The 21,230-nt window shown below is 39.1% G+C and overlaps 1 protein-coding gene across 1 annotated transcript in view; it reads left to right on the top strand.

Moving 5' to 3' along the window:
• HYDIN (HYDIN axonemal central pair apparatus protein) overlaps positions 1-21,230 on the top strand; it is a 306,600-nt gene that overhangs the window by 93,886 nt on the left and 191,484 nt on the right. Inside the window, exons 11-13 of the mRNA XM_037063680.1 lie at positions 10,126-10,244; positions 14,338-14,561; positions 20,051-20,118. Coding sequence (XP_036919575.1) covers positions 10,126-10,244; positions 14,338-14,561; positions 20,051-20,118 — 411 coding nt within the window. The remainder of the gene's footprint in view (positions 1-10,125; positions 10,245-14,337; positions 14,562-20,050; positions 20,119-21,230) is intronic.

The following is a 21,230-nucleotide window of genomic DNA, read 5'->3' as shown; positions in this document are numbered from 1 at the left end:
CAAACTGTGAAATGTATTGCTAGATAGCATCGTTAATGGGTGCTTCAGAGTCAAATGCAGAACATCAGCCTGGTGGAAATGATTCCAAATATACCTGCTTCCCTTAAAGAGCCAATTAAGATGAAGCCACATTGTCCATTTTTATTGTACATACCATAGGAGAGAAACATCTAAGTTTTTAGCCCAGTTTAAGGCCTTTGATTTTTATCCTAATTAAACTAAAGAATGGAGATTTAATTAGATTTAGTAAACAGAAAGCTAAATCACCCCAATCATTAAAAATACTTTGGGGTTTTCAGTAATAAGTGAGTGATACGGTTCATGTATATAGCTTTTCTTTCTCAAAACTCATCCAACTGCAACTGCATAATATGTTTTCTTAGTCCTATGAATAAGAAATTATTTTCTTGATCAACTACTTTTTAAATTATATTTTCAATTTTCAGATATTTCAAACAAATAAAATACAGGGAATAATATAAAATATGTATGTATGTAGGAAATATGTATGTAGAGTACAAGAACACTTGAATAAATGGAAATGTATACCCATGTTTTTGGTCAGGAAGATAAACATCATAGCTAGGTCAATTCTCCCTATAAATATAATGTGATTCCAGTGATAATAAGATTTTTTTAAGTCAATTTTAAAGTTTTTATGAAGAAAATAAATAAACTAGGGTTGCCTAGAAAATTCAGTGAAACAAGAATAATGTTGGAGGACTAGCCCCACCACATGTTAAAAGTTATTTTAAAAGCTATATCAATAGAAAAAAGATCAAAAGAAAGGAAAAAAAGAAAGAAGGAAAAAAGAAAGGAAGGAAGGAGAGAGAGAAAAAGAAAGACAAGAGAGAAAGAAAGAAACAAACAAACATGAAGTTGTAACTAATATAATTGCATGGTTCTGGAACAGGAAGGAAAGTAGCTACCCTATCAACATTTGTTCTTTCCATCCTCTCCAGCAGCAACAACCAACATGCCCTCCTCATCTCCTAAACCCTCCCCTCCCCCAAGTCCACATTTCCCCATATGCTTGTCATGTGAACAAAATAAAAGTCCTTATTTGTTTAAGCCACTTTGTTTCATTTCTCTTTTGTTGATAACAAACTACCCTACATTTAGTGGCTTTAAACAGCTAGCAGTCATTTATTTTGTTCACAGATCTGAAATCTGGTCAGGATTCATGAAGGATAGGGCCTCTTTGCTGCACGTGGAGACAACTAGAAAAGCTTGAAGGTAGAGGAGGCTGATACCATCTTATTGCTCATCTGTCCTTCCGTCTGGCAGTAGATCCCTGGCTGTTGGCAGGAACCTCGCTAGGTTCTGTTTGCTGGAATCCCTGTCCATGGCCTCCCCTTGTGCCCACTTGCTCCTTCGTGGCATGGACAATGCACCAAATTGTTGATAGGGAAAATCTGTTGCAGTCTAATTGTCATTTCTTAGGTTACCTATCTTTTCTGTCAAATTGATATTAAGAATTAATTTATGTTTGGTGTTCTACAGTTTCATTGTGATGATTTACCTTTACCCTACTCGGTACTTGATACGCTTATTTAATCTAAGAACCTTTTGTTAGTTCTGGAATAGTCTCAGCAATTATGTTTTCAATGTTGTTTCTATTTCACTATCTCAATTTTCTTCATCTGGAAATTCTAGATATAAGTTTTCCCCATGGAATTGCCATATCTTTTAACTTCTTTATATTTCTGATTTTCTTGTCTTTCTATGATACATTCTGGGTATTATTCCAAGATGTTTCTTCTGGTTGACTGTTCTTGCTGAGGCGATGTCTACTTCTTGGTGTATTCATCGATTCAGTTTTTCATTTCGTCAACTTAATTTTTTAGTTTTAGAAATTCTTTATAGCTTTAGCATTTTTATTTTCCCCTTTATTATGGTTTTTATTTCTTATCTCTTTAAAGATTTTAAGAATGCTTTGTTAAATTTTATTTAAGAGTTTTCTGTTATCTCAAACTCTTGGGCTACTAATTTGCATGTTCATGGTAACTACTGACTTTCCTCACTGGCTTGTTTCTTCAGATGGTTTTAAAGGTTTATACTGTGGGTCATTTTTATTACGTGCTATGGGCTAAGTGTCCCTGTCCCCCTCCAAATTCATATGTTGACAACCTAATCCTCAGTGTGATGGTATTTGTACATGATGTCGGGTCATGTGGGTGGAGCCCTCATGAATGGGACTGTCTTTGCAGAAGGGACCTCACCCCTTTTTTCCATGTGAGGACATGGTGAGAAGACAGCATCCATGAGCCAAGGAGCGAGCTCTCATCAGACATTGAATATCCTAGTCCCTCAATCTTGGACTTCTCAGCATCTAGAATTATGAGAAATAAATTCCTGCTATTTAAGTCATCCAGTCTATGGTATTGTTGTTACTGCAGCCCAACCAAACAGGTTAAGACAGCACGAGGACTGGATCGTGGAAGTATTCCTTCAGAGCGGTTTTTTGTTTCTTTTAACAAGGACCCTGTAACTTACTTCCTCAGCTTCTGATTCTTTCACCTATAACACGTATAGTGTAAATTTGGATCCCCTACCTGTGCATAGAACTTTGATTTCTCACAGGAGCCTTTTTCCACTCAGAGTGACAGGTAGAGGACATGCTTCATCACTGCTTCCCTGGGCCAACAGGTGGAGTGTTTCTAGTTTCCTTTTCGGAAAGCGGCATCCTTTTGAAAATCCTGGATTTATGCGAGGATCTAAGTTCAACCCTCATGCCCAGATAGGAACGAAACCTTATGTCCTGTTTCTGTGAGTGTTCAGTTAAGACGGAAGCCGCTAGGCCACAAGGCCTGTGTGTACTTTATGAATGTCTAAATTTCCTTTTCTAGCACTTGGTATTTTTCCTTTTTTCTTTCTTTTGAGTTTGGATAAGTATTAAAATGTATTTTTTCCTACTTTTAATAAACTTTATATTTGTATTTATTTACCTTTAAATATGTATTTTTATTGTTGTTCAGTTACAGTTGTCCCTCCTTTTTCCCCATTGCTCTCCCCTGCTCCATCCCCCTCATCCACAGTCAGTACTCCCCATTGTCTATGCCCATGAGTTCTCTATTTATGTTAACTTTGCTTGCCCCTTCCTCCTCTTTCCCCCATTATCCCTCTCCCCCACCCCACCCTCTGTGGTTACTGTCAAGTTTGTTCTTTATTTCAGTGTCTCTGGTTCTACTTTGCTCATTTGTTTGTTTCGTTAAGTTCCGCTTGTAGATGAGATCATATGGTTGTCTTTCACCGCCTAGCTTATTTCACTTAGCATAATGCTCTCCAGTTCCATCCATGCTGTTGCAAATGGTAGGAGTTCCTTCTTTCTTTCTGCTGCGTGGTATTCCATCATGTAAATGTACCACAGTTTCTTGATCCACTCATTTACTGATGGGCACTTAGGCTGTTTCTAGCACTTGGCTATTGTAAATTGTGGTGCTATGAACATTGGGGTGCAGAGGTTCTTTTGAATTGATGATTCAGGATTCTTAGAATATAGTCCCAGCAGTGGGATCACTAATTCGAAAGGCAGTTCCATCTTTAGTTTCTTGAGGAAACCCCATGCTGTTTTTCATAGTTCCTGCACCAGTCTGCATTCCCACCAATGGTGCACTAGGGTTTTGTGTTTAAAGTTGAAGGATGGGCAGAGACAGCTAACTCTACCGTGTTGTCATAAGTTAACACAGGCAACACTGTTTGTGTGTTTCTTGAGGTGATGTCCTTAGAGAATCCACTTATTAAAAATCTAGATTTGGGGGTTTCATGTGTACTTTCCTGAATCAAAACATGTGGAGGGGGTGCTAGAGAATATTTTAAATGAGGAGTGAAAAGTGTGTAGCAAGGTTGCATGATACAAAATCTGTGTGGAGAGAAATCAGTTTTATTACTATGCAATGAGCAGTAGAAAATAGAAATTCTTGAAAGCAATTTCACTTACAATAGCACTAAGAAATAGGAAATACTTAGAGATAAATTTGACAAAAGATGTATAAGACCTGTACACTGAACTACAAAACATTGTTGAGAGAAATTGAAGACCTAAACCCTACCCTATACCCTGTTAATAGGTAGGTAAATTCAATATAATTAATGTAATGTAATTTGAGGGATATTATTTATCCCTCAAATTCATCTCTAGATTGAGTACAATCTAAATTGAACTCTGAGCTGCTTTTTTTGTAGAAATTGACAAGCTGACTCTAAAATTCATATGGAAATGCGAAGAACCCAGAATAGCCAAAACAATTTTGGAAAGAGAAGAATAAAATTAGAAGACTACTACTACCTGATTTCAAGACATTTACAGTTATCAGAATAATCCAGGATAATCTCTCCATCTCAAAATTCTTTTTTTTAATTTATTTAACTTTTGTTCAAGTACAGTTTTCTTTCTTGTATTCCCAGCCCTGCACCCCCCCAGTGCTCCCCACCCCCCTCCCATCTCCGCCCCCCACCTTAGTTATTGTCCATGTGTCCTTCATACTTATTCATGTGAGTCCATCCCCTTTTACTCTGTGCTTCTCTACCCTCTACCCTCTGGACCCTGTCAGCACGTTCTGTATTTCAGTGTCTTTGGTTACATTTTGCTTGCTCGTTTGTTTTGTTGTTTACATTCCTGTTAAAGGCGATATCATATGGTATTTTTCTTTCACTGCCTGGCTTATTTCGCTCAGCATAATGCTTTCCAGCTCCATCCATGATGTTGCAAAGGGTAGGAGCTCCTTCTTCCTTTCTGCAGCATAGAATAACATTGTGTAAATGTACCATAGTTTTTTGATCCAGTCATCGACCGATGGGCATTTAGGTTGCTTCCAACTCTTGGCTATTGTAAATTGTGCTGCTATGAACATCAGGGTGCATAGGTTCTTTTGGATTGGTGTTTCAGGGTTCTTAGGATATACTCCTAGCAGTGGAATTGCTGGGTCAAAAGGCATGTCCATTTTTAGTTTTCTTAGAAAATTCCATACTGCTTTCCATAGTGGTTGTACCAGTCTGCAATCCCACCAACAGTGGACTAGGGTCCCCTTTTCCCCACAACCTCTCCAGCACTTGTTGTTTGTTTTTTTGTTTATGATAGCCATTCTGACTGGTGTTAAGTGGTATCTCATTGTGGTTTTAATTTGCATCTCTCTGATAGCTAGTGATATCGAGCATCTTTTCATGTGTCTCTGGATCCTCTGTATGTCCTCCTTGGAGAAATGTCTGTTCAAGTCCTCTGCCCATTTTTTAATCGGGTTGCTCGTCTTCTTTGTCCATCTCAAAATTCTTAACTTAGTCACATCTTTTGCCATATAAGATAATATTCTCCCTTTTGCCATATCAGGTAATATTTATACATTCCAGGAATTAGGATGTGGATATCTTTGGGGGCTGTTATTCATCTAACCACTGATCCCATGTGGATGCCCAATTGTTTCAGCTATTTAAAGTGTATAGTCCATCTTTCCTTAATGATATCCAATGCCTGCTCTGTCATAAATCACATTTACATATATGTGCACTTATTCTAAGTTCTGTATTCTTTTTCCTTAGTCATTTTTGCAATCTCCCCAACACCAAATTATCTTAATTGTAGTAGCTTTATAATAGATTTTAATATATGGAAGGCCAAACCCCTCAATTTATTCTTCTTTAAGAATCTCTTAATTATTATGGCCCTTTGTTTTACATTTAAATTTTATGATCAACCATCAAATTTCACCAAATTTTACCTGCTAGCATTTTGTCTATTAAAGCATTAAAATGATAGATCATTTGGAGGAAAATTGACAAGTTTATGATGTTGAGTCTTCCTTATCAAGGACATAGCTTAGTTCTCTACTTACCGAGGTCTTTGTTAGTCTCTTTCAATAAAGTTTTACATTTTTTTATTGAAGGTCTTAGGTATATTTTATTAGATTTATTTCTAGGTACTTTATTTTTGTTGCTGTTATAGATGATATCTTGAGAATTAATTTTTCTGATTGTTGCTGGGTATAGAAATATAGCTGACTTTTGTATATTGACTTGATAACCATCCATTTTTACTCTTATTTATTTTAAAAGATTATTTCTAGATTCTTTAGGATAGTCCAGGCAGATAGTCCTAAAATACGTGAATAATGGCAGTTTGTTCTTCTCATTTATAACCCATCTTTCTTTTCTTGTCTTATTGTGCAGGAATAGAACTCAAGTACATCTCAGATTGGACATCTAAGATATTTTAGGTGGCAAGTGTTTGAAAGCTCATGGTTACATTATCTGGTATTTAATGCAGTGCAATCTATTGCATTCAGGGATTTCAGGGCTGTTAAAATTTCTATACTTCTGTGTGAAAACAAGGTGTTAATGTAATCATAGGTGAGAAACTGTCCTTTTTGAAACAACATTTAAATATTTTGCTCTTCTAATAAGGAATCTGTCTTTTTAGCTTAGTCTCTTCAGGTTTGTTCCTAAAATTTAGGCTAACTCTTGTAAATGCAAAGCTGGGTATTTCTTGTACTCTGATTTCATCCTGGGTGAAGGAAGGGACTAGCTACAAATGAGACAGAGTCCTCTGAAAAAATGAATAATTCCCAGAGAAACATTGGCTCACTGCTTTATTATAACACATCTCCTTTTTTTTTAAATTTATTTATTTAGGAAGGCAGTCAAGGTAACAGATGGGGAAAGCTTTAAGCCTGACAGTTATAAATAGTCTTGCAGTTTGTTCCACAATATATTTGCAGTTCCCTTTCTTTGACATTCCAAAAGCTGGATCTCTGTCAAAATAGTTTGCTCTTGACCAAGGAGGACAAATCATTACCAATAGATTTAAACACTAAAATAATGGAGTAGAGTGGCAAGGTTTGGGCTTTCTGAAAATTTTACTTATGTCCTAGAGTGTTGCAAACACTAACACCTTATCTTTAGAGAAACCTCTTTTCTAGGATTCGGAAGGACTGGGGGAGTCCTTTGAAGAAATCAGTTGTTCTAAATGTTGCTGGGATTGCTTTTGTTTCTTAGAATCAAAGTGATACTTGCCTAATGACCTCTCTGTTTCCATAAACTAGAGGGACACAGTCCTCTCTTTAAAAGGACAGTCATGGAGAAAAGGCAGTTAAGAAACAAAAGCTAAATAGCACCAGAAGGTGGTAGAACATAAAATGTCACAAGGTATTATAATAATGATAATAACTTAGAAATATCATTTGGTTGTTCAAAGTGTATTTGCTGTAACACTGAAAGATACACCTAAAAAAGTATCAAAAGTATTTTGAAGGTTCAGAATATCACATACAAAGCAGATAAATAATTTTTTCCTTCAATAACTGAAATTAAAGTGATGCAAATTTAAGGAAAACCTGTCAAACTATCAAAGATGTTAAAAGTGGTGATATAGCTACTGCCAAGAAGGACGTGGACAGACAGGAGCCGTAAAACACCCCTGTTGTTTGTGTGTAAATTGGTGCGATCGTTCTGGAGGGCGGAGTGCCCATAGCTGTCAGAATGTCAAACGTGCATCTCTTTGTCCTGGCAGCTCTATTTCCAGTAATGGTGGTTCAGTAATTTGTATCACCTCTCTCTCGGAACTGCTAGAAGAGCAAGGGGAAGTATTTTTTAAAACCTGTTTTGAAGATAAAACGGAGCTACTAGAACAGTGAATAATTATGGGTCCAACATTCAGGGGAAGAAAGAACCAAGACAATTAAACTTTGCGGGAGGGACTCTTTATTCTTAGCAGTACTGACTTTTTGGCAGATACTGCAGAGAGGCTGAAAAGTTAAGTTGCGTTAGGGGAGAAAATACAGCATTAATGGAATGCCCGAGGAGAAAGGGCCCTAGTCGTCCCCCAGGCTGGAGGATGGGACCCAGTGAAGCAGAGCCTGAAAAAGGACCAGTCCTCAAAATAACTCAGTTTTGAATTGGTTTTCAGGTGTCAACCTGATTAAGACAGTTCTGCACTGGGGTTCCAAGAGGTAATTAATCCCTAATGTCATAAGGCATCTATCGTATATGAGGAATTGACTTCTCTTTTATATCTAGGATAGTACTAGCTACACTCCCTTCTTGGGAGAATAGAGAAAATAGCCACTCAAATGGTTTGCTGCAGGACTTACTTCTCTCACAGACTAAACTACAAATGATTGGATTAGGTCGTCTGGGATTGCTGATGCTCCCTAGTCACTGGCCAGAAGCTGGAGAGAGATATCATCTTCGGGCTTAATTATTGCTTCAGTTTTTTATATACACTGATCAGACTCAATCAAAATAACCATGCACATGAGGAGGTAGTAATTGGGTAGAACATTAGATAAACAATAGAGACAAACCTGTAGGGATCCAGATACTAGAATTATCAGATACAGGTTTTAAAAATAGTCTTAGTAAAGACAAGATGAGCAGAGAACTGGAAACTATAGAAAATCTAAAGGAAAGTCTAGGACTGAAAAGTTATAATGACAAATTAAGAACTCAGTAGAAGGATTTAATAGCCTATTTGGTGCAGCCAGAGATAGATTTTATAAGCTAGAAATTAAATAAAAAAAATATTCACATTAAAATATGTAGAGACAAAATACAGAAAAGAACCTAAGAGTCAAGTGGAGTGTGGCAGAAAGGTCATATATATTTGCATTATATACTTTATTACAAATATATAAATATTGTTTTTATATACGTACAATAAATAAGAAAATGGAGCATAAGCAATATTTGAAGAGAGAATGACTAAAAAATTTCCAAACACTGATGAAAGGCATTCATCCACAGGTTCCAGAAGTGTCACAAATTCCGAGAAGGATAAATACAAACTACACCTGGGAATATTATATAGTAGTAAGGCTGCTGAAAACCAAAGACAAAAAGAAAATCTTAAAGCAGTAAGAAGGAAAGATACATTAACTCAAATGAGTAGTAAGACGATAAGCTGAGTTCTCAGCAGAAATGGCAGAAGACAAGACACAACAGAATGGTATATTCAAAGTGTTTAAAGAGATCATAGGAAAATTGGCCATACATATGTTCAAGGATATCGATTAAATTATAACTTGTTACAGTGGAAAGTTGGAAGCCATGAAAGAAACTGGCTACAGATATTTACCTCTCCTTTAAGTGTGATGTGTTAAAATGTTCCAGATTTATTATAAATGAAAAAGGCAGGTTATCAAATAATGTATAGAATATGCTCTCATTTATATTAACAGTATTTAAATGTGATAAAGTGTGGAAGGATCAGCCCCAAAATGCTAATAATAGTTATATTTGGGTGGTGGAATTATGAGAGAATTTCTACTTTTTCTATAATATTTTTATAATGATTGTGTATTATCAGGTGAAGATTTTCCAATTTTTTTTAAAGAAAACAAAACCAGTCCGTACTTTATTTTTAAAAAAAGTCACAAAAAACCCCAACCAGTCAGCACTTTAAAGAAGGGGTGTCCAACCTTCTGGCATCTCTGGCCCACACTGAAAGAAAGAATTGTCTTGGGCCACACATTAAATACATTGTGACACGTAAGCACAAAAATAACCCATAATATTTTAAGTAAATTTAAAATTTTGCATTGGGCTGCATTCACAGCCATCCTGAGCTGCATGCGGCCGGCGGCTGCAGGTTGGACACCCCTTCGAGGCTTGCGCTCTGTATGGACCCTGGGTCCCCTGTGGGTGTGTGACAAGGGTACTGCTTAGTGGGTTCCATTACGTCTACGGGAAAGGAACCGCAAAGTAAGAAAAGCCTCCCAGACTCAGTGTCCTTGATACCTTGGCTGTTCCTAAATCTGTGTGAGCAGCATCCCTGGGAGCTGTGTGGTGATTCTTTTTATGGGGAGCACCAATCAGTGATCACTGTTCTCTGATTTAGAGAAACTCCTTCATAAAAAACTGAAGGATACAGTTAAGATTGGCTTAAAAATTTTAAATTGTTTCTTCTAAAATGTCAGCCTAAATCACAATGTTAGCTGTTCCCTAAAGGTAAAAAACTAACAGTATTCCTATTTCTTAAAACTAAACTAAATCTTTAGCCTTGGCTGCACTGCAGTTCCTCCAGTTCAGTGCAGGGAGCAGGTGCAATAACCCAGATCGCTGCATTGGCAACAAGCTGTAGATTATTTGGGGTGATAAAGAATCATTTGGCTAACAAAGATTGAATTGTGTTTACAGGCAGAGAGATCCGTCTGCCTCTTCGAATCAAAGGAGAAGGAATGGGGCCGAAGATTCACTTCAACTTTGAATTGCTGGACATTGGAAAAGTTTTTGTTGGATCGGTACATTGTTATGAGGTAAACACTAGAATTGTTCATGGAGGGTCAAACAGCGTGTAGCTTGCTTTGTTTTGCGTGTGTTTTTATTGACAGAAAGTTGCGCAATCACATCCATTTGCCATCATCCATACTGTGTTCAGACCCCAGCGTGGTCTGACCCTCGCTGCCCTTTCGCAGCCTTGCTGAGGGGAGCAACCCCTTCCCAGCTCTTCAGCCCCCTCTGACTTCACTGAAAACAGCAAAGCCATAACTTAGTTGGTTTTATCCTCATCATTGTGTGGATTAGAAAGAGGAACTCCATAAATACATCTTCCCATCTGTCTAATGCTTGTTCTCTGACAACATAAATCCTGTAGATCAGAGGATAGAGAACCTACATTTTCCAGAATGTCCTAAAGAGGAGAGCTGTTTTCACACCTCAGAATTTTCTCTAAGCCCACTAGTCTCCAATCCGTGATTTAAAAACCAATCCTTGTGGTTTCTGTCCAATTACATAGAAAATGATACTTTAAAAAATATGTTCTAATGGGCTTATACGGATCAAAGTTATTTCAGTGCCACCTCATCATAAATTTGTGTCTAGGACACTTTTTTTGCAGTATCAAACTATAACCATTGGAATTTTATTTTAGAAGGATTAAAAATTGTAAGTGTTTATATTGCTATAGAAGTAATAATAAAAGTTATTAATTTGTGAGTGCTTGAGGTTTAATCAGTGTGTTAGGTCTGTGCTTTATTATGTGTGTGGGTCACTTTATAAGCGTGTAGTTCCCACTCCTTACAAAACCATGAAAGGTAGGTTTTACTGTACCTACGTAACAAAGAAGAAATAGGCAGATGGTGGTTATTTCTATCTAAACGTCACCCTGAGTGCGTGTCGAGCACACATGCATCGCTCGGTCATGTAGCCCTCACAAACCCCTGTGGAGTAACTACTATGACTATGCCCACTTTATAGATGAGGAAACTGGGGCTTAGAGAAGCTCTCCTAGTTAAGGTAATTAATGTTAGATACCGTAACAAACAAATCCGAAAATATGTTCTCTCAACAAAAGTCTGTTTTGTTGCTTATATCAAGTCCCAGACAAGGTTGCTAATCAGCAGGTGGCTCTCCTCCAGCAGAGAATGAGGATCCGGGCTCCTTACATCTCATGGCTCTGTGGCCTCATATGTACCTCACTGGCAGGAGAAAGAGCACAGAGGGTTGACCAGGAGAGACGTGTACTGGAGGTGGTACTGCAGGTGGCACATGTCATATTGTTCACCTCTCATTAGCTGTCCATAACTGCAAGGGTGGCTGGGAAATGTAGTCCAGCTGTAAGCAAAGGGAGAAGAGGATAGGGGTTCCATGAACAGCAAACTTGACTCTGTCATATTTGTTAAGTCACTGGCAAGGTCACGCAGCTTGTAAGTGTTAGTGAGCAGTGGGTTCAGGGCCCTCTGTCCTCTGGGCAGGACTGCTGGCCTTTCACCCTCAGATTCTCACCGTGTGCAAATCCTGTCTACAGCCAACTTGGCTCTCAGCTCAGCCTGACATCACGGGGAGGTAAATGTGACAGTTTTCTACAGTGTGACTTGTCCCCACATTCCCTAGAATAATTGTGTCCTAAATGGGATGATGTGAAAGGTAAACAGAGATGTTAATATCATGATGAGATGGAATATACATGAGAGAACAATTTAAAGAGGTCACGTGACTGCCATAAAATGAAAAGAGGCACAGCCACTATGTTGCATTGTACTGTGCTAAAAAACAAAAGTCACTTAGGGATGGAAATAAAAAGGCGCAATAGTTGTTACTGAATTGATATTCTGTCTGTAATTTATCCAGTGTGAACTTCCCTTACATCTTAGAGAATGTGTCTCTTGGATGCTGCATCAGAAAAGAACCCTTAGTTCCGATACGAAATGGATAGGGTTTCCCTGAATGTAATAATAGTTCCTTGCAGATTTAACACAAATGTCCTTTAGGCCACCACTTCTCACCCTCCCAGATCTGAACAGTAAAGCAAACTGCAGCCAGCTATGTTAAGTGTTAAATGAGGGGCAGCATCAGATTGGACAGTTGCGAGAGCTGTGCCCTGGCAGAGAAGGGCATGGTAAGGTGCTTCTTATGGGAATATTTTGCACTCTCTGCATATTTATTGCTGATGCCTCATTGCATCTCTCTTTCAATTTATTACGTTACCTTCTTGAGACAAATTTGAATAACTACCTATTGCCCTTAGCCATTGCTGAGCTTAGCAGATCCATAAAGAATAAACTGGAAACCCACGGGTATACACCCTTCCCCAGTGTAATTAGAAGGAAAACAAATGAGAGGGGAAGTTCTCTTATAAATTTGCTCCTCTCCAAGGAGTTGGACTGCATGGGTAAGGGTATTACTGGTAATCAGATGGTCTCAGAACTGTGACCCAAGCAATTTGGCAGATTCTATACGTATAAGTAGGTGCTCCTTTGTAGGGGGAGAAGAATGACATGCATAGTTTTGAAAATGAAGGAGCTGGCACCTTATAGAAAACCTGGGGGAAGCATTGCTGTTAACCAGAAAAATAAAAAGGCAGCTGTGCATCTTCTCAGAGAGAAGAACAAGGGTCCTCTGAGTTACCATAACGCTTTTGAGTTGCCTTTGAGTTACCACTAGGGCATGTAAATGTCTTCTTCAGCACAGGTAAATTTTAAACCCATTCTGCTTAGCACTGGGGCTATAAATAGCAATCACTATCTTTTAAGCATTCTTTGCCAGGCACTGTTCTAAAAGTTACATAAATTAATAAATTTCATTGTCACGACAAGCAAAGAAGTTAGCAGTTTTTACATTTTACAGATGGGGAAACGTGCACAGAGAAGCAAGGCAGGTTTCGAGGTCACGCAGCTGGTGAGTCAGTGGCAAAGCTGACTCCCAGGTACTAATCACTGCACAGCGCCCCCCCCACACACACACACACGGTTCCCTCCACCTTACCCTCCCACAGCTTCGCCACCCCCAGTCTCGCTTCCCACCACTCATCTCATAATCTAGAATAGTCACGCTCTTTCCCATGCACCCACTCGCTCTGCAAACATTTGTAGTCTGGATTCTACAATCACATTCTATTGGAATTCTCTCTTCTTCAAGGACAGGGACGGCCTCTAATTAAAATGTTTAAATCTGGGCCCTGACCAGTGTGGCTCAGTTGATTGCAGCATCGCCCCATAACCACAGGGCTGTGGGTTCAATTCCCAGTCAGGCACACACGTAGGTTGCGGGTTCAATGCCTGGTCCAGGCGCGCGTGCGCAACCACCAGTTTGCTTACGATCCCAGGTCCAGGCATATGGGAGGCAGCCAATCAAGCTTTTCTCTTGCATCAGTGTCTTTTTCTCCCCCTTCCCCCCTCTCTAAAAGCGATGAATAAAATGTCCTCAGGTAAAGGTAAAATTTTTTTTAAGGAAAAAATCAAAAATCTGTAAGATTCCCTTCGGAGCTCACTCTTTTTAACCTCTGTCCACATTTTGACCCTTTCTGGTAGTTCTCCTCCCTTGGCTTCTAGGTTCCTGACATGGAACATAGGTTCCATGTACCTTTCCACTTACCTTTCTCAATGTTTCTTCACAATCTCCCTGGAGCTCTTTCCTACAGGGCTTTCAGTGTAGGTTGGGGGCCGCTCCTACATAAATAGAGTGTGTTGTGTGTTGGATTCAGCCAGCTGTGGAGGACTCTGATTGCCACATGTGAGTTTTTTACACATGCCTAGTGTGCTGTCAAATACTAGCAATGACATGGTTCCAGAACACTAGTGTATAGAAGTAAAACGTTTCTGTAGTAAAATGATTGCTTGTATATGCATACCCAATAAACTCTGAGATGAAAATATCCCAATAGAATGAAATCTAATACTGCAACAAAGACAATTCTTGCAATCTGGAATCCACAAACACAAAATTACTTGGCTTGGAGCTCCCGTCTTTAAACATTCGAGAGAGAAGACTGTTTCACCCCTTGAGTTTTCCTTTGGCTCTGATTCCTGCCTCTGTCTCTGTTGGTATTCAGTAACACAGCCACATGCTTCCGTGAAAATAAGTCAGAGGCCCATCGCCTGCCCTTTCATCCTCGCCTTTTTATTGACACAGGCCACCCTGACCAACAAAGGCAGCATCGACGCGCTCTTCAACGTGGTCCCTGCCACTTCGGCCTTGGGGGCCTGCTTTGTTTTCAGTCCCAAGGAAGGCATCATCGGACCAGCCGGAGTCCAGGCTATCCAGATCACCTTCAGTTCTGCCATCCTGGGCCACTTCGAAGAAGAGTTCCTGGTCAGTGTTAACGGGTCACCGGAGCCTGTGAAACTGACTATTAGGTAAGATACATCTGTAACTAATATGGCAACTAGCTGAACTTTTTACCTACTGCTTTCTTAAACTTCAGAACTAGATCATGTCTTAAATATCCACAACCATCTTTGTTGATATGAACACATCAACCTAACACGGTGTTTTAAATTTCCACCAGTGTTTCCGTACTAAATGTGTAATTTATCACTGTAATGTGGATACAGATGCTATTTTGGTATCTAGTGGGTTTTTTTCCATAAGCTATAACCTTATAAAACAAGGGCTAATCATTAAATTAGTTTCTAGTGACTTTCTCTGTTTTAGGATGTTTGGGAAAAATAAGTTATTAACACCTGGATAAAATCATCTCTTGATTATCACAGTTTCACCAAACCTTCACCTTTTGTTTTTTTAAAATAAAATTCCTTAAATGCTCTTATGTATAATGCCTACAGGTATTATAAAAGAGTCTACTAATAGTGTCTGTCAGCCAAGGCTAGACACTTGCAGCTTTTGTGTAGAATTCTTTTGATGGCTTCTCCAGCTGCTTGTGATCATTGAAAGTCATTAATAGCAGAGTTTGTCCTCTGGTTTTAAAAAGTTCTGTATGACCAACCCATTGTGAAGACCTATGACTTTGGTTCCCAGGGCTTAGAAGGATAATATTTTCAGAACATATTGAAGATTCTGTTTGGATTCCCACAGCAGCAGTTGCTGATTCCCATGGGGGTTCCTCTCGTGTTGTTCCTGCTCTAAGGGCCTCCCTTCATTTGCGGCTGAGGTCTCCTCCGGGTCTGAAGGTAACAGAGAAAAGAGACAGACACAAAAGGCCTTAAGCGTCCTAGGAAAACTCACTGATCTTAAGATGTCCACTGGAAATTCAAAATCTCAAGATTAGTTCAAAAGTTATTAGCATTTCTCCTCCGGTCATTCTTCCACCTGAGTATCCCTGTGATGGGGTGAACCGCATCCTCCCGAAATGCGTATGTGGAAGTCCTACCACTCAGTGCCTCAGAATGTGACTGCACTCAGAGACAGAACTTTAAAAAGTAGTTAAGGTAAAGTGAGGTCATCTGGGTCGGCCCCAGTCCAATCTGACTGGCGTCTGTATAGGAAGACGACATTAGGACAAGTACACAAGTAGGAAAAGACCGTGTGAAGGCGCAGAGGGAGGGCAGCCATCTACAAGCCTGCGAAGGAGTCTCTCAGAAGAAGCCAGTCCTGCCAACACATTGATCTTGGACTTCTAGCCTACAGATCTGTGAGGAAATAAATTTCTGTGGTGTAAGCTACCTAATCTGTGATATTTTGCTACGGCTGTCCTAGCAACTCAATACAAACCCTAAAAAGTAAGGAGAATGAATAGGCATATGCCTCAAGGGTTCTGTGCCATAGATTAGACAGCCTGCTACAGTCATAAACTGTTTTTTAAGATTTTCATTATTTATCTTTAGAGAGAGAGGAAGGGAAAGAGAAAGAGAGGAAGAGAAACGTCAATGCATAGTTGCCTCTCACATACCCACTACAGAGGACCTGGCCTGCAACCCAGGCATGTGCCCTGCCTGGGGATTGAACTGGTGACCCTTTGGTTTATAGGCCAGCCGTCTATCCACTGAGCCACACCAGCCAAGGTATGAGTTGTTTATCTAAATTCAGGTTGTGATTGCCCATTCCCTAAACTACTTTCTAAATTAACTAAAATAATTAGTAAAATAAAAATAAGCAAATTAAAAGGCTACACTAGACAATACCCATTTAACACAAAGGAGGGTGATGATGGAGGGATAGAAAAACAAAGAATGCATTACAGCTTATAAAAACAAATAGGAAAGTGGAAGACATGAATCCTATCAGTAATTACATAAGGGCAAATATATTAAACACTTCAATTTAAAAGGTAGAGATTAGCACAATGGATTTTTAAAAATCCCCACAAAACGTGGTCCAACTATATGCTGTCTACAAGAGATATACTTTAGATCTGAAAGTATGAGCCGATTGAAACCTAAAAAGGTGGAAGATAGACCATGCAAACAGTAACCAAAGAAACCTGGAGTGGGTGGACTATTATCAGACGAAATAGACTTCAAAATAGAAATTGTCACTGAAGACACAGACGTTTTACAGTTATAAAAGTCAACTCATAAAGAAGCTACCACAATTATAAACATACGTGCACCTACCAGCAAAGCTCTAAAATATTTGAAGCCTAAGCTGACAGAACTAAAGGGAGAACAGGTAATCTAACGATGATTGGAGATGTCAATACCCCACTTTCAACAACTGATAGAACAACCAGGCAGAAGATAAGGGAGGAAAGAAGAGACCTGAACAGCGCTACCCACCAGCCCAACCCAACGGACGCCCATGGAACACCCCACCCAGCTGGTGCCCTTGGAGCCTCTTCCAGTCAGTATGTTACGTCATCAAATAAATCTCAATAAACTGTCAGTGAGTTGGATCATACAGAATGTGTTCTTCAACTACAAAGAAATGAAATTAAAAATCAAAAAGAAGAAATTTAGGGAATTCACAAATATGTGAAAACTAAACACACTTCTAAATTACCAATGGGTCAAAGAAGAAATCACAACAGAAATTTTAAAATACTTTGAAATAAGTGAAAACAAAACAAGATGTTAAGCTTTTGAGGTATAATGAAAGTAGTGTTTATAAGAAATTGATAGCTGTAAGTGCTTATTTTTAGAATGAAGAAAGATCTCAAATAATTAATAATCTGAATTTCCACCTCAGAAACTTGAAGGAGCCAAATAAATCCAAAGTAAGCACAAAAAAGGAAATAATAAAGGTTAGACCGAAATGAATAAAATAAAAAGCAAAATAACAGAGATAATTAATTAAACTGAAAGTTTGTTATTTGAAAAGATCAACAAATTGACAAAGTTCAGTGAAACTGACCAAGAAAAGAAATGGAGAAAAACCTCAAATTACTAAAATCAGGATTTAAAGATTGGCATTAATATCAACCTTATAGAAATAAAAAGGATTATTAGGGAATGTTATGAATAATTGAATGCCAACAAATTAGATTGTCTAGGTGAAATGGACATGTTCCTAGAAAGACACAAACTATCAAAACTAACTCAAATGAAATAAAAAATGTGAATAAGCCTATAATAGCTTAGGGAGATCGAAATAGAACCACCACCACTACCACGCACCCCCTGACCACCCCCTACACACACACACACACACACACACACACACACACAACACAACACAACACAACCCAGGAAAGGGTGGCCTCCCTGGAGAATTCTGCTGAAACATTTAACGAATAATTAACATCAATCCTCCACAAAATATTATCTCTCCCCGAAAGAAAAGAGGTGTGAACACTCTCCAAATCATACTAAAACCGTGACGTTTTCCATTGTGAGTAACAGGATTTAAGAATCTCCCAGGAACCTGCTCACAAGGAAACTAGGACTAGTAATACACAAGGTGCTCTGTGGAGGTTGAGTCTCTCACTTCATCACCTGGGCGTTGGTACCATTTGCCCAAACTTCTATGCCACTTATTTTAGATGTTTATTCTTGTTTTCCTTCAAAGGGAAGGAAAACCTGACTCTGGAAAGCATGTTTATGTTCATCCTAAAAATAGTCACAAATTGCTCAGAGAAATGGTCTCATCTAAATTGCATGTGTCCAAAAGTGTTCTAGCTCAAACCATGACAAGTAATTCTGAAAACTGGGCATCTGTCAGGTGTCACGAAGAAGTGTGCAATGACGAAGAGGGAAATACATGTATAATGCATTATACTTCTCCAGCTCCGCACTTTAATACTAACTCCACCGGCAACACTGTCTTGGGCCTTGTGGCCCAAGAAACCTCTATAAAATTTATGTTATGAATTCTGGATTTTGTTTTCTATTCTTTTATCACCAGGTATCCTCTGTCCTCAATGTTACATAATTTTGGCTGGTAGGCCTTGAAAGATCAAAACAATTACACTTTTGCTGTTTCTTTTTACCTTTCAACTACATGACAGAGTATTTTAAGTGGTTGGATAACCACTGTAAAATTGACTTAATAAATGGTGATTAAAAAAATTACCCATGTGCAGGTTTTTTCCTCAATCTTTTACATCTATGATTTTATAACGTTTAATCATAGCACAGATATTTTGTCTTCAAAACATTTCACTTACCGTGTCATAGTAATTCAGTCATTCTAACTCGTGGTCTTCATAATGTAACAGACCACTGCCTTGACGGAGCGCCCAGTCTTGGCAGAGACCGTCCTAAATCCAGAACCCGTTGGAAAGACTGTGACCATCTCTAAGTCCATGTGCGATTCAGCCACGATTCCCTTAGTTGTATGTGCCTTTGCACAAATGTGATTTAACTCTGGTTCTTTCTACTTCACTGATTAAATGGCTGCTTTGTGCAAATTTGTGGGCTTCTTTCTTTCTTTCTTTAGCCTTTTGTGCCTTTCAGACACTTTTGATCTGTTATTTTGCATCCCCTCATCCTGCAAAAAAAACCTTCTTTTATGAGTCAATGTCTAACCCATAGGCTGGTTTGACTTCATTCTCAGCAGGATGCTGACTCCTTGCTGAGTAGCAGCCTCTCTTTTGAAACCTCCTGGGATCATTAGCGTGAAATACAATAGATGGTCCTGAGAAAGGCTTTCAGAATTGAAGCTGGCTGCACTGAGTCTGCTGTCATGGCTCTTCCCACACTCAGGGCAGCAGCTCACCACATTACAGTCAGATCTGTAGCAGCCAGAAGTCTCGCTAGGGCACCAATGCATTCAGCATGGTGTAACACACCTACGTCACCAATATACGGAACTGGGGGAGTAAGGATACTCCCCCAGTATACATACTTTGTATGTATACTTCCAATATACGGAACTGGGGGAGTAAGGATACTCCCCCAGTATACTTTGTATGTATGCTTAGAGTGTTTGCTGGTTATCTAGGGGCTATAGGATCTACTACAGGCATACCTCATTTTATTGTCCTTGGCTTTATTGCACTTCAAGATGTTGCATTTTTTGTTTGTTTGTTTACAAGTTGAAAACAAGACCCTCCACCAGTAAAAAGATTACAGCTCGCTTTATTGTGATACTTGCTTTATTATGATGGTCTGGAACCAAACCCACAATATCTCCAAGGTCAGCCTGTATTTATTTTAACAAAAGCATCACTCCGAGATCACGAGGCCTGCATTGAGAGAGAAGTAGACCCACATTTGGAGTAAAGAGTCCTTAAAAGTCACCTATTTCAGTTCTGTCTTTTACACCTAAGGAAAAGGAACTAAAGCCTGTAGAGGTAAAGTGACTGGCCGAGATCACAGTTAGGTGGCGGCAGGAACTGTGATAGACCAAAATCTCTGTTGTTGTTGTTGCTGCTGTTGTTAAGTCCTAGATTCTGTAACTGATGTAATGACAAATGACAGTTGTCAGTACTGACCCGTTGCCCTGCTGACTGGTGCCCTGCATTCCCTGGACCCTGTCCTCACTCCCCACTTTGTGCTTCTGTTTCCAGAGGCTGTGTCATCGGACCCACCTTCCACTTCAATGTTCCCGCTCTGCACTTCGGTGACGTTTCCTTTGGTGAGTATTCTTCTGCTTTAAATTAGAAACAGGGAAGAATGACTTTTCTCTGCGTGAGAGGAGGAAGGTTTACAAAGAATCTTTCTTACCTTTTTTCTTTGTGGGCAGTAGCTGAGAGGACCTACAAAAGTGCTTTCTCTGTGGTGGTGGCACTCTGCTGTCACTTCCCAGTGTTCCGTGTGTGAGTTGTGACTGTGTGCTGGGCACTGACGGCTGTCAGGGCGTGTCTGCCCCCCTCTTCTAGCCGTGGAACAACAGGAAGTCGTGTGCTTCATTCCACCATCTAAACATGAGGAGCATTCCATTTATATGAAGATTCTGGTTTGCCAGCCTGGCTACAGGCAGCCTTTTCACAGAGATGCTCCCAAGTTCAAAGTGAACTCAGTGGTGGTTTGATTCAGGTGTCTTGTCACTCCAAATTGAAGACATTTTTTGTATTTTTGTGTTATCTTCCCATTGAGTTACTTCTCTGAGTTACTGTCTTCCATCTAAGCTTTTCCCAAAATAAAAATTATAACAAAAATAGCAGCAAAAGTTCCCACTTATTGGTTCTTCTATCTGTTCCAATCACTGCTAAGTGTATTACATGCAGCACTACATTTAAACCTTTTCACAATCCTATGGGGAATTCCTAGTTCAAATCCCAGTTTTAGAGATGGAAGACCTGAGCACTGGAAAGTTAACCAACTCCCTACAGTCACATGGTAGTGGCCGGATTAGCATTTCAAAGGACATGTATTTAAATCACTACTATCAGTGATTTAGAACCAGCGATAGTGCCCCAAAGAGGCAAAAATTGGTTCTTGGCCCAGTATTCAGTCCAGTATTTAACTGGATATTAAATATAATTTAAATCATATTAAGTAAAATTGATTTGATTTGATTTAAAATTAATTTATCACAGTGGTTCTTTTTAGAGGTGGTCATTTTTAAAAGTTCAAAACTTTTAAAACTTTTGTTCAAAACTTTTGTTCAAATCCATACTCCACAATCCTTTCCATTTTGCTCTATTGCCTCCCATTTTGACCTTTAGTTCTTTTCCTTCTGCTTGGGGAAAATAGTTCTTTAGAAAAAGCTGACTAGTATTGCCTTTATCATTTGCTTTAAGATGA

This window comes from Sturnira hondurensis, unplaced genomic scaffold (genome assembly GCF_014824575.4).
Source record: "Sturnira hondurensis isolate 20B ecotype Veracruz unplaced genomic scaffold, ASM1482457v3 Scaffold0014745, whole genome shotgun sequence".
NCBI classification, from domain to species: Eukaryota; Metazoa; Chordata; class Mammalia; order Chiroptera; family Phyllostomidae; genus Sturnira; species Sturnira hondurensis.
This window is presented reverse-complemented; position numbering and strand designations above follow the sequence as displayed.